The sequence below is a fragment of the Mustelus asterias genome, chromosome 6 (assembly GCF_964213995.1).
Source record: "Mustelus asterias chromosome 6, sMusAst1.hap1.1, whole genome shotgun sequence".
In the NCBI taxonomy this organism is placed as follows: domain Eukaryota; kingdom Metazoa; phylum Chordata; class Chondrichthyes; order Carcharhiniformes; family Triakidae; genus Mustelus; species Mustelus asterias.
The window spans coordinates 70,914,912-70,935,450 of record NC_135806.1 but is presented as its reverse complement, the minus strand read 5'-3'; the positions used below and the strand labels follow the sequence as shown (position 1 = coordinate 70,935,450).

General features: G+C 39.1%; 1 protein-coding gene across 2 annotated transcripts in view; it reads right to left on the bottom strand.

Annotated features, from left to right (window-relative positions):
• Positions 1–20,539, bottom strand: part of LOC144494920 (protein prune homolog 2-like) — a 421,892-nt gene that overhangs the window by 155,411 nt on the left and 245,942 nt on the right. For both annotated transcript variants that reach the window (XM_078214519.1, XM_078214521.1), the window contains exons 7-8: positions 10,832–10,990; positions 564–6,625 (exon numbers count right to left, since the gene is read on the bottom strand). In XM_078214519.1, the coding sequence (XP_078070645.1) occupies positions 564–6,625; positions 10,832–10,990 (6,221 nt within the window). The remainder of the gene's footprint in view (positions 1–563; positions 6,626–10,831; positions 10,991–20,539) is intronic.

Genomic DNA, 20,539 nt, shown 5'->3' with positions numbered 1-20,539 from the left:
GAATAGATCATCTGCACATGAAGTTTTCTTTTCTCTCTACTCCAGGTGGAAAGGCTGAATACATAGTGCAATCCTATCATAAACAGCACAGAATAATTTTCATTGATAGTCTTCTGTTATACATATTGAAATAAAATTCTAACATAAAATGGGCAAGAGCAATCTAAGCAGTCATGTAGCCCAATTAGAAAATCACATAAGGATGATAAGATGATAAGGGGAACAACAGTGTGGGCCCTGGGCAGGGTCATCAGATGTCCCCAGAAACCTAACTCTACATAAGAGTACAATTTCTACATTTTAACATTTAGCTTCTGGATCTATTTACTTTCAATCACCAAGCTCTGACTGCCAAAGTGTGGTTCTCAAATTTGATAACTTTTTTAATCTTCTGAAATTCATTTTGAATTGCATCAATTTCATTTACAAAATACCTGATAATTGCCAATTTATTTAATGAAAATGTAAAATTATTTAATTCAAAAGTACTAATTTTATAATATACATAAAGGTTATGTTGGTATATGTAAAAGTTCAAAGTAATTGAATATGGCAGAACTTACCTTACTTGAGTTGAATCTCTCTTTTCAGTTAAAATGATCTCTTCCCTCATTAATTCTTTTTCCATCAAAGCACAGCATTCAGTTGCAAATGATTCTGGATAAACCTGTTCTTCCATCTTTCCACCTTCTCTTAAATCTTCTTGTGAGATCTTGGCTTCCCTCACGGAGAACTGCGACGCAGTGCTCTCAGTTTCACTGTTGCTTAGCTCGTCTATAGATGCAGTTCTATTTGAATTAATTGTTCCATTTATTTCTGAAGGCATATGACACATGACATCATAGTCAGTCTTCGATTCTTCAGATTTATCTGAACTGTTCCCATTAAATAGAGGACTTGCTGTCTTTAGCTCCTTAACTGAATGCTCCGAATTAGATTCACTCACTTCTGCCCTACTAGAACTTTCCTCAAGTGAGGTGTTCAAGAGTTCATTTACATCCTCTGCTTTTTTGCTCTGTTGATCTGTGGTTTTCTCATCTAAATATACTTCCCCTTGATCTTGGTCATTATTGTCCTCAAGCTGCTCTTCAGTGATTTTGTATGCAGGAGGAGAGTCATTGGAAAATCTCTCCAAGTCATTTGTTGCATTTCCACTGACCCCTGGCTGAATTGTATCTGAAAGAAATGTTGAAAAAATATCTTCTTGAAAATCTGCTTTTAGAATGGTTGTATTCACATTTTCTACCATTGAACTTTTATATTCCTGCCTAACTGGCACTTCTTCACAAGGCCTTTCACTTCCAGATACAATAATATAGTCCATTTCTCCTGTACTAATGTCATTGCTACCCAGTTCATATGAGTTCAGGTGATGTTTACCCACATTTTCAACCTCTGGTGAACTGTTACCAATTTCAACAGAGGAAACTGGAGAGCTGAGTGAAGAAACCAAGGAACTGTACTGATTATCAAACTTATGCTCCAAAAGGATATCATTGCCGTTGTTACAGGGCTCTGACAGTTGGTCTGCAATTTCTGCTCTTAATTCGCTCCCTGCAGTCTCTTTATGACTTGCTGTTGCAGCAATACCCTCTGAAATGGAAGTATGAGAAAATCCTTCACCAATTATGCTACTATCCTGGGGACTAAGGTCTTCCCAAAAGTCTGATTTCTGGATACTGGAAGATAAGCTACAGGATGTCACATTGCTGTTACTGCTGCTATCTGTATTTTCAAATGAAACCCATGTACTTTCTACAACGTTATGTATCACATGCTTAGTTTCTGTATTTCCTTGGTTTGATATATCTGTGTCAGAGAGTCCTGCAGTACCATCTGCTGGTGAAAATATATTTCTCTCTTCAATAACCTTGGTTGAAGTTTTCAGTGAGTCTGATTGTCTTACAGATTCACAAGCATCATGAAATGAAACAGGTCCTACATTTTCATGGACAAATGCTGTCTTGTCTTTAAATAGGTCTGATTTAGTTTCGGTATTACAACCTTGAACTTCAGGACTAGTCGGCCGGGTTTCCTCACCAGTAATTATTGGGGTTTCCTGAGTTGCAACAAACTCATCCTTCATGGTTTTGGAAGCACTGATGTTTGCAGGTGAAATTACATCACCCAAGCGAGTGGCCCCTGTTTCGACCAGAGAAAAATCTCTCAGTGGTTCCATATGCAAAATATTTTCTTCTGATACAGAGAAGTATTCCATCGCTTCTGAATTATGCAAAGCATCTACCTGATTATCCAGACTGTAGTCAGAAGTAGCAGTAATGAAATAGTCATCCGCAGATCCAGATGTTGAAAAAAAGCTTTCGTTTACCCCATCATTTATACTGCGTAAATTATTGTCTAGGTATAAATTTGAAACACTGCCCTCTTGCTCTTCCCCAAGAAAGAACGAAGTTAAGCTTCTGTCCTCCAGAGTCACAGGTGCCATTTTATCATCTTCCATTGTGTTCAAAACATTACTTTCAGGACCTGAGACTTGAAACTGCTTAGTTTCTGCCAAAGAAATATCATTTGCACTATCGAGCGTAAAAGAAATCGCTTCCACTGGGTTCCAGGGATCAAGGTGTTCTACATTTGATTGGTTAACTGGATGGTCTCTATGCCCTGTAAATTCAGGATTTTCTAAATCATAATAACTTATTTCCTCTTTATATTTATCCTGTGAATCTGGACCTTTTGTGATTGACTCAGTAACTCCCTCTTCTAATTGAATCCAAGCAACAGGACTACCAGAAATTTGTTGTTCATCTTCTTGTGCAGATTCAATCTTTACATTATTTAATTTAGTCAACTCTTTATCTTTATCAAATGTTTGTTCTTCTGTAATAAAAAATTGTCCTGATTCAATCCAAATGTCTGCATGTTTTGATTCCTTTACGTTATCTAATTGTACTAAACGAAACTCTGTATCCACAGCAACTACGGGTGAATGGCTTGTCTGTTGTACCAATTCATTATCCACACTTTGATAAGGATGAAAAAGAGCTTGTTCAGCCAATTCACATGAATTAACATCATCTGACACTGAAAGACAAGGCTGATGTCTAGATACATCCATTATATCTGGTCGTTTGGCTGTAGATTCAGCAGCTTTTTCTTCTGAGTTAATCCACATATCTGGATTTCCAGAATCTTGCTTTTCTGCCTCAACAGCCTCACTCCATTTATCAGGGCTCTTTGAGGCTGAGAGGTCTGAATCTAGTTCACAGTCATTCAAAATATCAGGGTTTACATCAGTTGAACTAAAAAGCAAGTGATCTGATTCAACCCAAACATCAGGATTTGTTGAAGAAATCTGATATGTTTCTTGGTGATAGTCATTCACGATATCAGGTATGTTTCCATCTGGTTTAATTAACTCCTGTTCAAATCCACTAAAAGCATCATTAATAGTGGGAAGCACCTCAGGAAATTGATATATAGGGTCTATCCCAGTTTCAGGAATTTCAGCACAAGACTGGTCATTTTCACCTTCTCCAGGTTTGTTAGGATGTAGTGCATTTGGTCGTTCTTGTTCAAATTTGTTTGAAATATGAAGGTCAGTAGTTGGCTGGATAAACTCACATTCAGAATCATTGAATTGATCAGAATTCTTCATGGCTTTCAGCATTCCTTCTTCCAAAGGTTGACTGCTGATATCAATGGCTGTCAAATGATCTTGTGGCATTTTAGAAGCTAACAGTCGACTGTGCTGTTCATCTTCACAATGTATATCAAGAAGGCTGAACACTGACTGTTCTGTTTTCTGTGTAGGTGCTTTCCATTTTTCTTCCAGGTCAGGATCGGAAAATTTCTCTTCACGTTTGCTCTGCGAATCTGCATTCAGTTCAGAAACGCCTTGTAACTGATTCCACATCTGAGGACTTGAAGAGGGTTGCTGGTTATCTGTTTCAACAAATTCAAACTCAAGAGATCTGGAGAATTTATCAGTTTCATAGTCTGGTAATCTGTCTTCCATTTCATAATCATGGCATAAGGTAGGGTGGTCTGCATTTGGTTGACTGATTTCCTGTACTTGATCGAACCAGAATTCTTGGTTCATGAATGTGGACTCGTGATTATCTTGTTCAAAAACATTCCATGGATTATGTTTCTCTGTAGAAGGCTGGTTGCTCTCTTGTCCATTTTTATTCTCTGTATATGGATTTTCAGTTGAAGAATATCTAGTTCTTTGGTCCAAACTTTTCATATAATCTAGAGATTCTACATTTGATTGACTGATCTTCTCAATACATTTACCATTTTCCTCTCGACTTTTAGAAGATGAATGGCTGCTCGGTTCAAATTCATTCCACAATGCAGAAGCATTTGGAGATGCTTGTTCGCATTCCTCTGTATTCAATGACACTAAAGTTTCAAATTCTGCCTGGCTGTGACTAATGTTAGCTTGCTGTAGTTCCTGAACATGTTCAATGTTTTGAATGCTAGTTTCAGTCACTGACTGAGTAATGTCCTGCTCAGATTCACTCGTCACCTTACATGGCTGACGAATGCTATCTATTTCTCTGCTCAATAGATTTGGATATGTCAATGGTGAGGGTTTGGGTTCATCTTGAGAAATATTCCATGCTTCCAAGTTTTTTGTCTGTAAATGTTCATCCCATAAATCTGTATCTTCAATGGGCAACTGCTTTTTCTCCTTTTCAGGACTAAACTCTAGATCATATTCATGTGCAGTTGTTTGGAAGTCTTCTGCAATCCCTATTTTTCCACTTTCGGAAGTTGAGTTGCTGACTTCCTGGTCAAATGTAGTCCATGCAGCTAAAATTTCACCAGTTGACTGGGTTTCATTTGTAGGTTCATTCTCTGTATCTGAATTTGCAGCAACTGGCAAATTAACTTCCTGTTCAGAATCCCTTAGTATTGTAGGGATTTGTGATGAAGAAAGATCAGTCTCCTGTATAGACTCTGTGCTAGTATCTGGATTCTCAGTGTTTGGTTGTTGGATTTTACATTCAGAATCCTTTGATATCTCTGACAGGTTTCCAGTGGGCCTTGTAACTTCATGTATAGATTCATCACAAATAAATGTATTTGCTATCGCTAATGCACATTGTTTCTGTTCAGAACCTATGTCTGAACTATCCGCACATTGCTGTTTGTCCTCTTGTCTTGGTGATGTTGTAATGTTGAGGGATTCGCCTTCTAATAATGTTTCATTTCCAAATTTGTAACACGGATCAATATTATTGAAGCCAGACACATTTGCTTCTTTCGCAGCTATGTTCCAGGTATCAAGATTGGAATCAACTGAGATCAGTTGGTTTTTATCCAGTTCATCATCTACGTCTGGTTTGGCAGAGGATGATTGGAAAATGGATTGTTCAGATGTACTCCACAGATCATTCACATTTCTGACAGTTGATTGCTTAGACTGATTATCAATTTCATTCCAAATATCGCAATGTGTGAAATCAGACTGACTGAAATCCTGATCAAAATCTGTCCAAAAATCAGAAGGTTGCCCAATTACATTTAGTTCTTTTTGGTTTTCATTCCAGACATCAATTGTGCTTGACCCAGTCTGTTTGAGGCCTACTTCAAGTTCGTTCTGTTGTCCAATGTGCATAGAATCTGACAGATCAGAGTCAACAGTAACAATTTCATTGATTTTTTCTATCACATCTTCTGCAAAAATATTATGAGGACCCTCATCCAGAGGTGAACCTTCGACAAGACTGTTCATGGGTGTTGGGGGCACATTCTTATCTTCAATTTGTGCTCCAATCACATCATTGGGAAGATTTTGAGAAGTTAGAGAAATATCAACCACATGGGATCTCGTAAATTGTTGCAGCATTTGATCTTTTTCTAATTCATCCCTAGCATTTTCTTCATTATAACCATGAAGATCCTCTTCCTTTACCGGGTCAGTTACTGCACTGGCTTCCTCTGTTTTTACAGCTTTCACAATATGATTTTTTGGAGGTGCAGAATCTAACTTTGGCAAACTAGTAATCATCAAAAACTCTTCATTTTCTCTTGCAATGTCAGCTTTAGTGTGACTGCAACGTGATGGATCAAGGACAGACAAATCAAAATTATCATTCGCATTCACAACTGCTGGCACCTTTTCCTCTGCCAATTCAGCTTCAGGTAGCGAGCTAAACAGATCAAATCCATGTACGAGGCTTGAGGGCGGTACTACTGCTTCTCGAATTGGGCTTTCATCACTGAGAAAAACAGAGCTTTCTTTGGATGAGCGATTGCTTCGGATAGTAGCTAATCCACTGTCTGGACTCATTAGATCTAAATTGCCATCACCATGGGCCTGTAAGGAGGAGTTTATAGTTTGAGAGTTTTCCAATAAGTTGTCACCAATATATTCAGTGTTCTGGGAATCTACATCAGGACCAGATAAGTCTAGAACACCAGATGATCCTTCTGAAACCGGAGCACTGCCATTGACAGCTTCAGTGGAGGAAGTTCTCCTGTTCATCACCATTCCTTGCTGTCGCCTATGGATACAGTCTTTTATTAGTGGAAGTATCTGCTTGGATGAAACTGAAGAGCTCCCTTGCTGATATGCTCTGATTTCCTGAAAGCCATACTCCATGGGCACTAGCTGAAGACATGGATTTTGACATTCTTCTAGTGTATTACAGATCTATCAAATAATGAAAATATTAGTGAGCACTTTTATTTCAATGAATGGAACTACTATAAAATCTACTACAGCAGAAAATCAATGGTACTTGTCAAAGAATCACTTAGCATAAAAGGTCACTACATGATATTTCTATTTTCTGGAACTTAAAATTATGTTTTGCTATTTAATTCGTGTTGTGTCATTTAAGTTAAGCCAAAATCATGAAGTAAAAACATAAAAATGGAATGGCTATTCAATTTCTAATTGTCTTGGAAATTCATAAAATTTCATCATTGCTTTCATAATTTGAGAAGCTTCTGTAAAATTAAATCAATATAACATGAATAAAATGAGCAATGTAACAGACAAAAACAGACGCCATTAATGCTTGGCAAATCATTAGCCTTCCTGAAACAATCTTTACCAATCATTTTATAGTGAATAATGTTATGTACTGGAAAATAATGGATCTTGAAACAGAATTTTACTCTTTTCTATGAACACAAAGCACAGAGATATTCAACAATGTCATATGAATTAGTAAAAGTATAAGTATTGCTCTGTTATTCCTCCAGCTATCAATTTTTCAGAATTTATTTTTTATTCTTTCAAGGGATGTGGGTGTTGTGGCAAGTCCAGAATGATTTGCCCATTCCTAATTGTCCTTGAGAAGACATTGATAAGCCACTTTCTTGTAACACTGCAGTGCACGTTGTGTTGTTGGATCGGGAGTTCCAGGATTTTGACCCAGCTACAATTAAGGACCTGTGGTCAGCAAACATCCCCATTTCTGACCTTATGATAGAGGAAAGGTCATTAATGAAGCAGCTGAAGATGGTTGGGATTGAGACACCAGCCTGTGGTATAGTTCCAAGTTAGGATGGTATGTGATTTTGAGGGGTCTTGCAGGTGGTGATGTTCTCATATGCCTGCAGCCCTTGTCTATTTTAGGCTGTCATAATCTCAGTTTTGGAAGGTGCCGTTGAAAAAGCTTTGTCAAATTACCGTAATACATCTTGTAGGTTGTACAATATCGCAGCCATGACGCATGCATGGAGCAGGAAGTGAAGGTGGTCGATGGAGTGCCAGTCAAGTGTGCTGATTTATCCTGGATGATGTCAGGCATCTTGTGTGTTGTTAGAGCTGCACCCAAGTGGAGAATTTCATCAAATTCCTGACTTATGCCTTGTAAGTGGTGGAGAGCCTTTGTGGAGTCAGGTGGTGAACTATTAGCCCCCAAATTTCCATCCTCTGATCTAGTCTTGCAACCACAGTATTTATATGTCTGGTCCAGTTAAGTCTGGGGTCAATGGCAATGCCCAGTGTGTTGTTGGTGGGGGATTCAGTCATGGCAATGCCACTAATTTCAAGGTGAATTAGTAACATTTGCTCTTGTTGCAGCTGATTATTGCCTGGCATTTCTGTGACATTATGTTATTAGTCAATTGTCAGTCCAAGTCTGAATGTTGTTCAGGTCTTGCAGCATGCAAGTACATGAAACTGAACATTGTGCAATTGTCAGCAAACATCCCCATTTCTGACCTTATGATAGAGGAAAGGTCATTAGTGAGGCAGCTGAAGATGGTTGGGATTGAGACACCAGCCTGAGAAACTCTTGCATTGATGTCCCAGGTCTGAGATGATTGGCCTCCAATAACCATAATCAATTTCCTTTGTATTTGGTATTATCTGTTCTGAATTTATCTCATTTACCATGTTGATGGAGCCACCACACATAACAGAGCGTGTCTTCAGTGACGACTGTGGCCACTCCTACCAATACAGTCATATATAAATAAAACCTGTGCTACTGAGCCACCTGCTCAATCTTTCCTTGTAAGGAAGCCCCTTCAACCAAGGAATCAACTTAGTGAACCTTCTCTGAACTGCATCCAATGCAAGTATATCTTCCTTTAAGTAGGGAGAATAAACCTGTACACAATGCAAGTAGGTCGAGGCAATAAAATTTAAATTACCGTTACCATTTGAGGCAATTTTCATATTAGTTTGTGAATATTATGAATATTTAATTTATCAAACCAACAAGGTCAAGGAAGCCATTTTGAGAATAATATTAGGGTAAAGAAGCCACTTTGTATTCTGTAACTTGCATTTAATCAAATACTGTATTCAAAATTACCATCTTAATTAGTCACCAGTCAGAAAAAGATGATTGAATAACTAGTGAGCCTCAAGTGAATTATATCTGAATGAGCAAAGATTCAGTAGTTATATTAAAAAGACTGGGTTATATTCAAAACTCTATAAGCTTGTTTTAAAGTCACTAATTAGCCATAAGCTTGGGGGGTGGGGGGGGCGAATTTTCCCATCCCACCTATCACGGGAATCGTAGCGGGTGGGAGGCGGACCATGTAAAGGTCCATTGACCTCGGGTGGGATTTTCCAGTTTTGGGGCAAGTGTGGCCGGAAAATCCCGTTCTGTGTGTCTGTAAAAGAAATGTACCATCAGATAAAATGTAGAAGCAATGGATCCTCCTACCCTGATTAGCCTCAAAGATCATGTGACTTTACAGAGAACTGAAATAACTGAAATAGCAGCTGCAATTGTATGACAGTGAATTGTTCAAAATCAAATTGAAGGATGCTGTTTAACAGTTCCTTTCTTCTTGCCTGGGATAATGCACGCAGATGACTATAGTAATTGAAAGCTAATCAAATTAACTTAAACAATAAAATTGATCAATTATCAATTTATCATGAGCCTAATTTAAAGTGAGGTAATCTCATTTAGGGTTTAAAAGCAAAGGTTCCGAAAGAGCTTCCCTGCTGGCCACAGAAAGAAGCAATGTTAAAGAAGGGGTTTGTGAGTGGTCTACAGACTGATAACCTAGTTGCAGTTGCAAAAGTCTGTCTTGAGCTGATAAAATTATACTTTTATTAAACTTAATTTAATTTACTACCCGAAAGTCCTGTCTTGCTTATGGTTAAAGTCTTATTTGAACTGAAACAATTTATTTTATCATTTATAAATTACTGGTGAGTTTAGTCCATTGCAATTAATTTGTGGGTTACAAAATTGGATCACTTAAAAATAGTATTTTAAGTGTGGTCTGACCCACCCTGTACACTTGTACAGTTGAAGCAGACTTAACTACTTTTGTACACTATCCTCTTTGAAATAAAGGTCAACATTCCATTTGCCTTCCTAATTACTAGCTTTACCTCTATGCTAACATTTTGTGATTCATGTACAAGGCCACTCAGGTCCCTCTGCACCACAACATTCTGCAGGCCCTCTATATTTAAATAGTATTTTGCTTATCTACTGTTCCCACAAAGTGGACAATTGCACATTTTCCCACATACGCCATCTCTAATTTTTTGCCACTCACTTAAGCTATCTCTATCCCTTTGAAGTCCCTCATGCTCTCCTCACAATTTGTTTTCCTTTCTATCTTTGTGTCACAATGAAACTTAGCTACAGTACATTCTCCTTCTTAATTCAAGTCATTAATAGAGATCGTAAATAGTTAAGGCCCCTGCACTGATCCCTGAGACACTCCATTCATTGCATTTCAACTTAAAAATGACCCATTTATCACTCCACCACCACGCCCGTCCCCCATGACATATTTTCCAGTGGCGGAGTGGCCCACCATTGGCCAGCAGCGGATCTTCCAGTCCCACCGATGTCTACAGTGATTTGTGTGCCCCACACCCACTGCTGAAGAATGCGCCACAGGGGTCACCATCGGTAGGACCGGAAGATCCTGGAAGGGAAGGAAAATTTCGGCCTCTGTTTTCTATTAGTTAGATAATGCAAAATCCATGCTAATATATCACCCCCAACAACATGAACTCTTACCTTCTGTAGTAAACTTATTGGATAGCTTTTGAAAATAAAAATACACTACATCTGCTGGTTCTGCTTTATCCATCACGTTTATTACACCTTCAACAATTTTCAAGCATGATTTCCCTTGCATAAACACCAATGTAAAAGCACCTTCAGACTGCAAAGCACATTGGGCTTAGCAAAAAGAGCTTTAAAGAACTGTGACTGTCAGTACTAAATCCGGTCTTAGTGTTATTGATGATAATATTGAATGCCAGAGTGCAGAATGACTCCATTCCTCTATGTACTTAAAATAATTAACCCATAAGCAACACCCATCTCTCCACAAAAAGTATAATAGCTTCAGTTTTAAAATAGATATCATGAAATACAAAATTGATCAAGCAAATATACTTTAAATAACTTACTCTGTTGCATAGCTCATCATTGTCAGTATAGATGGCAACTTGCCGAGTTGCTTCAGCACCATTATTTGGAAAGAAAGTCATCAAGACAAGAATATCATAACCATGCCTTCTAGTAAATCTTTTTAAGTCATCAACAAGATTTGGGCGAGATAGGAAGTCCTGCAATATAGATAAATAAACAATGACTAACATGATTTTAATGACTTTAAATATTTCAAAACACTTGAGGCACTTTTAAAAACTGTTATAAATGTTTAAATACGTAAACACTTTTAACACTTTGAGAAAACTTTTGAAAGTATGCCAGAGTTTATCCCTCAGGTATCAATGTCAGCCAGCTCCCCACCCACCATTCTGGCTCCCAACGCCTTACAATAGAGACTGCTGATAAAATTATCAGCTAACATGGGGATCAAATAGGGAAGGTGGGTAGTCAGCAGCTTAGAGGAACTTGGAAGATGTTTAGGCCAGTTGCCTTTTGCGAGAGAGGGATGTGACAAAGGCAGCTGATTGGTGTTATAGATCTTAATGACAAAGAAGTCCATGAGCCCTTGAACTTATTTTTGGAGGTTCAGGGTGGAGAAGACAGGGGAGATGGGTTAAACATGATTATTTGCAGCAGTCCAAAGATGTGTAAGCTAGGTGGATTAGCCATGGTAAATGCGAGGGGTTTATAGGGATAGGACGGAGGGGAGGGCCTGTGTGAGATGTTTTTTCAGAGAGTCAGTGCAGAAAGAGGCCATTGGCCCATCAAGTAGGGGTTCTATGATTCAGAGACAAAAAGCCGGTGGGGGTGGAGTGGGGTGTTACCTTTGTATTTCAGGATGATCTACTGAGTGGATCCAGTGAGCACTTTAAGCAAATGAGAGCAGGATCCAATGATGCTTTTGTGTTCAAGCCAAATCTGGCAGTGGATGACTAAACCAATTGTTTGCAATATACTTTCAAGTCTGCATCCTTTGAACCTAATGGAGTGGAGATGAGGAGCATATCAGGGGAAACAGTCAAGGTGAACAAAAGTGATCACTTTTATAACCAGGGCCAGGGCATCAAAGACGGGAGTGGTTGGGCAAATCAGTAGCTGTTGAAATCTTGTGGTGAATTAATGGCCAAAAGACTAGACAGTTGGAATTATGAAAGTAAGTTGTAAGTGAATTGGGTGATAACATTTTCCAGTGGGGATAATGGAGATAGAAGGAGGTAGGGTTGGGGAACGGAAGGCGGATGTGGATAGAGTGTGATACAAGGACATGATCAAGGATAGACATACTGCAATCAATATGATGGGACTAGTAAGACCGCATGAGATGGCAACTTCAAGAGGGTGGCTGTGAATACAAGTTGGGAGTAAAATATTGTAAGTATTCAAATGTTATGAATTATGTGCATGTACTGTTTTGCCTCTATCTTTAGTTGATCTCTTTTCTTTCTGTCCTGAAAATGGTATGATATACTGGTACAGTTTGACTGGCAGTGATAGCCTTCCAGTATCTTCCCCCAAGTAGCCATTCCTCATTTGATTCTACACAGCGAGTATTGGCAGGCTATTTAACTGCGCATGTGCATACTGTTGAATCAGAAACGGGAACCATGCTAAATTTTCCCTTTCCTACTTCAGGGACATCAAAATCAGTGCTAGCCCCTCACCACTATAATAGAGATTAGCTAATCTAGCACAGGTGAGAATTCGGAATCCTATGGCTCAGTAGCACAGTGGATAGTGTATTTATTCACTGAGAAATTTTGAGTGGTTATAACTTTCATAGTATGATTAAGGTTTAAACACTGCATCCTATATAACGAGCTATGATGCACAAAATACAAATCAGACAATTCACTAAGTAACAAATTATATTAAGTACAATCTTCAAATAAAAACCAAAAGGTATTGAATATGAAATATTTCAGCAAGAATAAAAGGAATGAGAAATATACGTTCAATACATCAATGGAAATTGTATGCAAATAGTAAACAGGATTGTGTGGGACAGGAAATGGATGACAGGATGAGCTAGCATATTAAGAATGAAACATGAGAGACTGGAAGAAAAATTAAATAGTTTAGGAAAGAAGGGGCATTGAATTGGAATTATCCTGTTTTCCATTGAATTATGCAATAGAATCTTTTACTTCCACCTACAAGCAGATAGGGTCTCAGTTTAACACCTCATCTGAAAGGTTGCACTTCTGACAGTGCAGCACTCACTCAGTACTGCCATTAATGTGAACATAGATTTGTTTGTCACATCTCTGGAGTGGGACTTGACCTCACAACCTTCTGACTGAAGCAATACTGCTGCCACTGAGCCTCGGCCAACATAGGCATGGATAAGGGTTTCCATGTCAGATAAGCTGAAGTAAGAGCAGAAGTGGCTGATGTTCCAGAGGTACAAGTAGGTAGTCTTTGAAATAGTGACAAGTATCACAATCAGAATGAAAGCAAATTATTGCAGATGCTGGAATCCAAAATAAAATCAGAAAATGCTGGCAAAACCTGTACAGAGAGAAATGGTTAACATTCGAGTCCATGTGACTCTTCTTCAGATTTGATTATTTATCACAATCAGAAGTTCAACTCAGTGTGTCGAATAGAATATCAAGGTTATGAACAGACTAGTTCAGTCAAAATTAATTATTTTTCCATGAGAAATGTAGTTAATTCTATTTTCAATTCAATGGCCTAGTGTCTACCTCTTTAATTATAATTTGTCACTGGCTTATTAATACAACATTTGAAAGTGTGATGATGGAAGATATGGGGGCGAATTTTACCGTCCCGCCTGCCTCAGGAATTGTAGCGGGCGAGGGGCAGACCATGGAAATGACCTCGGGTGGGATTTTCCGGTTTCAGGGCGAGCGCGGCTGGAAAATCCCACCCATGGAGTTTAACGTCGCTTTATTATCTTCTCCTTTACATTTTGCTACAAGCCTGTCCATACTTACAAGCTCAAACTCAATATCTCACAATCACTTCTTGTGGAAAATCACAGAAGAAGCAGCAATTGGCAAGAAGTGGATAGGGCACAAAACCCACTACATTTCCAGCCAAAAACTGGCATTAGCAATGAGGAAAAGAATTCCAGGTTTTTTTGCACCAAGAAATTTTCAATACTTCAAAAAAAACTGAAAAAGCTGTGTGCACTACTCCTCACTTCACCAAATCTGCCTCCATCCAACCACAGACCCAACCCTTTGACTTATCATGGGCAAGTCCTATAATGAAGAGACATAGACAGAGAGACAGACAAACTGACTGATAGTAGATGTATAATTGAACTTTGAAATTTGTGTGACGGTCTTGTTGTTATTCAATTTACAAATTGGTCCAGCAATTTATTTTTTGCACTCTTTAGTGATCTAGTGAGCTAAGTGATAGGCAATTTTTAGATCTGTCCCATTGATTTTTGCATTGATTTACATTGTTAAAGTCACATTGCTATACTTCTCATATGTTTAAAAGACTATTCACTTGAGGAATATCAATATATTAGTCTCTGAAGGCTCTCCCAATGACCCATCATTAATTGGTTATTTCTATCTGATCATTGGTTTGGGAATGGTGGTATCAGAACCAACACAAGTGTTCATTATTGCGTAGATCTTTGTACTCAACATTAGATTTTTCAGGAATGAATCTAAGTATAAGATTTTATCTTCACCACTGTAGTTTATACTAGAAAACATTCATTAGTTTTTGGGGGAATAACCTAAGTATTGATCCGACAGATGGCAATTGTTACAAGCTATAGTGAAATGAAGGTTACCCATGCTCCCTATATTTTGACATAAAGGAGACAAACGGTTAATTCTGAGTATCTTATTAGCAGATCGAAAGAGAAAATGCATATAAACCAACTTAATGCATGAATCTATGCTTCTATCACATCTCACACTGCACAAGAGGATAAATTAGTGAGAAAGCCATTTCCTTTATATTACATATTCAGAGCAGGAGTTGTCAGCTAGACTTCCTGCTATGTCCATGTTCAGCTGATTTTTACAGTGGTAATTTATGACTTCTGCTGCATGTAATGACACACTGGATAATAATAGAATAGTGAATTTTAATTACAGTATGCAAATCAGTCAAGCAAAAAATAACCAGCCCATCTTCTAATGAAGAAAGACAATTAAATATGACAGCCCTTTAGAATGGGAGTGATCTGTTTGTATTGAACTTTGATATAAAGCATATTAAAATTGAACACTAACTCAACTAGGAACGTAACATAAAGAAAAACAAAGACTGACAAGGGAAAAATAATTTTAAGGTAATTTTAAACTTACAAAATGTATTTAACATCAGTCAAGTGGTAAGTTACTCAATGGCATCTGGAGCAGTCATGGTCATATGTCATCATTTTCAGGTGAGGACATTCACTTGAACTATTGAAATGCACATTGCATCTTCCAGTTTGAGGTTAACAGAGTGGTAAAAAATGGAAACTTGTGAAATAAAAAGGGTAACTAAGCCAATGATTATTAAACTCCATCACATATAACATTGTACAGTAACAAAAGGCACCAAAAACTGTGAGTTCTTCTTTGAGTAATTCTGTTATTTTCCAATATTTCTTTCTGAAAAATATGGACAACTACAATACTTAGGGTTATCATAGATATTGCTTATGACTTTCAATGTTTCTGGGTTTCAGGATGTTAAATCACAAAGAAGCTGGGCTTCTTTTCTTTGCAAATTTTCTTGTAAATAATATATTTGAATTTGCTAGATTTATAGAAAAAATTAACAAGTATTGTTTAGAGAAGTTGTGTACTATAGTGAAAGGTTCTGGGACAGTGTTAAAACAATAATAGAAAAAAATCTGAAGAAATTAATTGAAGTAGTTTTATTTTTACATCTAATTACCTGAGCTTTATGGAGTAAGTTATTAGACAAAGCTACTGATAAAGACAATATAAATAGACTCAGGAAACATGCATCCCAGGAGAGAGGATGAATTGAAAGAGTTGATGAGAAAGTAATAAGTCTGTTTGTTTGAACAAATGCTTTTTCACAATTGTAAAAATTCTTGAATAAAATTCAAATCGCCTCAATTTTTGGGTGTAGAGGCCGTAATTTGCAACATGTCTGCATCCACTCAGATCGAGGCCATGAGAAACAAAATTGGTCTACCCACCTCATCTGAAAGATTTCTGTGCAGGAATCTGCACCTCAAGCACTAGCCCCTTTTCTCAATGCAGCTAGCATGGCCTGCACACATTAGGTGGTGCTGGCAACATTGTTTCTTGATCAAGTGCTACAAATGACCTGCTTTTTCTTAAAAGCAGGCTGTCTCTTAAAGTGAGGGTGGAGAAAAGATTGGCATGATGGAGATTCTTCAAAAGGGGCACTTAAGGGTCCAGTATGATGGTTGTGATGGAAACAAGCATTAATAATGCAGACAAGCTGGAGAAGAGAAACCAGACTTCACAAGGAGTAAGGAAATCCTCAAGGACCACTCTCGGGGAATGGGAACAGGTAGCCTTGAAAGTCAACTACTGCAGTATGGACCTGAGGATCTGGCAGCAGTGCTACAAGTCTAATGACCTGATACGCTTGCTCAACAATGGTGAAGGGGGTGCGGGGGGGCGAGATTGAGGAGGGGTGCGATTAGTCCCTTCTCCCAGTTTCTACCTCCAACATGAAAATCTGACTCTGTGTCTGCCTTCACAAACAAAGACACATATTACAGATCAGAAGTCGAGGATAACCAAGGGGCTCATAAAAGTGAGAAACTTAAGGTAATTAATATCAGCAGAAGAAAACTATTAGAGAAACTTAAAGGACTAAAAGCTGATAAATTCTCAATACTTGATGGCCTATATCCTAGGGTTCTAAAAGACGTAGCTGCAGAAAGTGGGTATGCTAGTTATAATTTTTCAAAATTTCTTAGATTCTAGAACAGTCCCAGCAGATTAGATATTAACAAGTGTGATACAACTACTTGCAATCCCACCTTGATCTCGAGACCGCCAGCAGGTGGCATTTTACGGGGTCCAGGCCTTGAGCTGAGCTGGATGTGGGTGGCACGGTAGCACAGTGGTTAGCACTGTTGCTTCACAGCGCCAGGGAACCAGGTTCGATTCCCGGCTTGGGTCACTGTCTGTGCGGAGTTTGCACGTTCTACCCATGTCTGCGTGGATTTCCTCCAGGTGCTCCGGTTTCCTTCCACATTCTGAAAGACGTGCTGGTTAGGTGCATTGACCCGAACAGGCGCCAGACTGTGGCGACTAGGGGAATTTCACACTAACTTCATTGCAGTGTTAATGTAAGCCTTATTTGTGACTAATAAATAAACTTTAAATGTAGGCAGGCAGAGTCCAGAGCAGACAGGTTAAGGGGCCCACCTCCATTATCAAAACTCCTTGGCCCAGTGCTCCTGATGCAATCAGCATCTCATCTATATTCAGTTGAACCTCTGATCTTTTTAAACACCCCCATCTTCACACCTTCACCCAACACCTCACCCTCAATCCATTATGCATTTTATAGACAGAATTCACTAATCCTATTCTATCAATTGAAAACTGTTGAAAAGCCTGTAAAACTCCTTCACGAAACAAACAACTCTTCAAACCACCAGTGCAAATAAAGTCAAGCACTTTTAAAACAATTAGCTACTGGATTGCAGTGAAGGGCCAACAAAACTCCTCAAGTCAACAAACAGATTTCAGAACTGCTATCTCAACAGATGTCTATACAGGGCAATGCATTGACCAATCAGAGTCAACCCGCCTGGTTTGAATTTGAACAAAGCTGGGCAATTCACTGTTCCATGCTGCATTCTCCATGGCAACACCTTCACCAATCATGGTCCACTTGCCAACTTAAAAGCAAAATACTGCGGATGCTGGAATCTGAAACAAAAACAGAAAATGCTGGAAGATCTCAGCAGGTCTGACAGCATCTGTGGGGAGAGAATAGAGCCAATGTTTCAAGTCCAGATGACCCTTCATCAGAGTTCTGACGAAGGGTAATCGAGACTCGAAAAGTTGGCTCTATTCTCTTCCCACAGATGCTATCGGACCTGCTGAGATTTTCCAGAATTTTCTGTCCACCAACGAATCAGTTAATGTCTCCTCATGCAATATAAATTGTTGTTCCCCTGTTACAGTTCATAATTCTTGCAAGCTATCTTGATGAGTGCAAGATGCATAGCTTTGAAAGTATGTGTTTTCTTTTCAGCAATACTAATTATATTTATCAGAGTCAATCATCTCAGCTCCAGGACATCACTATAGAAGTACCTCAGGATAATTCCCCAAGGCCCAACTGTCTTTACCTGCTTCATCAATGATCATCTTTCCATCCTGTGGCGTCAGTGGGGATGTTCACTGATGAGTGCATAGTGTTCAGTCCCATTCGCAACTCCTCACATAATAAGTCAATGTGTATCCATATACTACAAGAGCGGGTTAACGTTCAGGCTTGGGCTGATAAGTGGCAGATAACATCCATGCCACACAAGTGCTAAGCAATGATCATGTCCAGCAAGAGAAAATCTATTAATCTCCTCTTGATGTTTAGCAGCATTACCATCACTGAATCCCTATCAACAGTCGAGAGATTACCATTGACCAGAAACGTCACTATGCTAACCATTTAAAAACTGTGGCTACAAAACTCGCAACCTGACTCCCCAAAGCCTGTCCACCATCTACAAGTCATGATGGAATACTCTCCACTTGGCATGAAGCTGAACCTCATCCAGGACAAAGTAGCAACCAAGGCTAGATTAACCACCTACACAGGGAACCTTTACAAATAATAGGCACCATAATGGCCCCAATAGCTTACAATCAGCAATCAGCTCGTCTCTGACTCATTATTGTACGGGGCCAAGGACCAAGCCTTGAGGGGAAAGATTGGCTCCAACAAATCAAGCTGAACTGGTTGGAGATCTTCAGGCTGGGCGGCTGTACAAAGTTATTGGTAGATACCCTGGAGTTCTCCAAGGCCCATGCAATTTGCAGAATGAACTGCGTTGTAATCCCAATTCATAAATCCATCGCTGTGGGCATTATAAACTAACAGTCAATCGGGTTTCCAAACTTGATAGATACCCCATCACCTGAATCGAAGACCTGTACAGCAATTCAACAGGTGGCCAAACGCTCTCCAAGTTGGGCATGGGCCATACCTATCTTCAGCTTGAATTGGACTAGTCTTCCCGAAAATATGTGATGATCAACACGTACAAGGGACTGTACGAGTATACTCTCTTGTCCAACGTGTACCACAAGTTATGGAAAACACATTCCAACGGTTACCCAGAATGGTAGTGTACTTGGATGACATCCTGGTCATGGGGGCTTCAGAACAAGAGCACCTGGAAAACTTAGATGATGTCTTGAAAATATTCTCAAGAGGCTGAGTATGCTTGAAGAGGGAAAATGTGTCTTTTAAGCAATTGAAGTGACCTACTTAAGCTATTGGGTAGATGACAAAGGTTTACACTCAGTGGAGGATAAGGTGAAGGCATCAACTCCAAGGAACACCACAAAGTTATAATCTTTCCTGGGATTAGTAAATTATTACAGAAAGTTTATCTCAAATTTGGCTTCCATGCTGATCCCTTTGCATACCCTACATGAAAATACCAAAGATAGTCCTAGGAGGCGTCACAGGTGGAGGCTTTCAACAAAGTAAAATGACAGTTACTGTCATCTAACTTATTGGCTCATCACAACCCAAAGAAAGAATTTGTTCTAACATTCGATGCTTCTCCATATGGGGTTGTGGTGGTACTTTTCACATCGCTGGAAAGACAAGACGAAGAGGTCTACTGCACACGCATCCAAGAAGCTTCTGGATGCCAAGCGGAGGTATTCTCAGATCATATTTGGTGTGAAAAAGTTCCATCAATACGTCTATGACAGATGTTTTGTAATAGTTACCAATCCAATCTTGTCTAAAATAAGGGATATGATCCTTCACAGTGGATTCCAAGGACAAACCTCAGAAGAAATGAAACCTATTCTGGCTAAGAAAGACGAGGTCAGTGTTGAGGATGGGATCATTCTCTGCGGGTCTCGAGTAGTTGTCCCTTGCCCAGGGCAGCGTCCAATATTAATGGAACTACATAATGGTCACCTGGGAATATCAAAGATGAAAATGTTGGCTAGAAGCTACATCTGGTGGCCTGACCTCAACGCAGATTTTGATTTGGTTTGATTTGATTTGATTTATTATTGTCACATGTATTAACATACAGTGAAAAGTATTATTTCTAGCGCGCTATACAGACATAACATACCGTTCATAGAGAAGTGCAGAATGTAGTGTTACAGTCATTGCTAGGGTGTAGAGAAAGATCAGCTTAATGCAAGGTAAGTCCATTCAAAAGTCTGACAGAAGCAGGGAAGAAGCTGTTCTTGAGTTGGTTGATACGTGACCTCAGACTTTTGTATCTTTTTCCCGAAGGAAGAAGATGGAAGAGAGAATGTCCGGGGTACATGGAGTCCTTAATTATGCTGGCTGCTTTGCCGAGGCAGCGGGAAGTGTAGACAGAGTCAATGGATGGGAAGCTGGTTTGCGTGATGGATTGGGCTACATTCACGACCTTTTGTAGTTCCTTGTGGTCTTGGGCAGAGCAGGAGCCATACCAAGCTGTGATACAACCAGAAAGAATGCTTTCTATGGCGCATCTGTAAAGGTTAGAGAGAGTTGTAGCTGACATGCCAAATTTCCTTAGTCTTCTGAGAAAG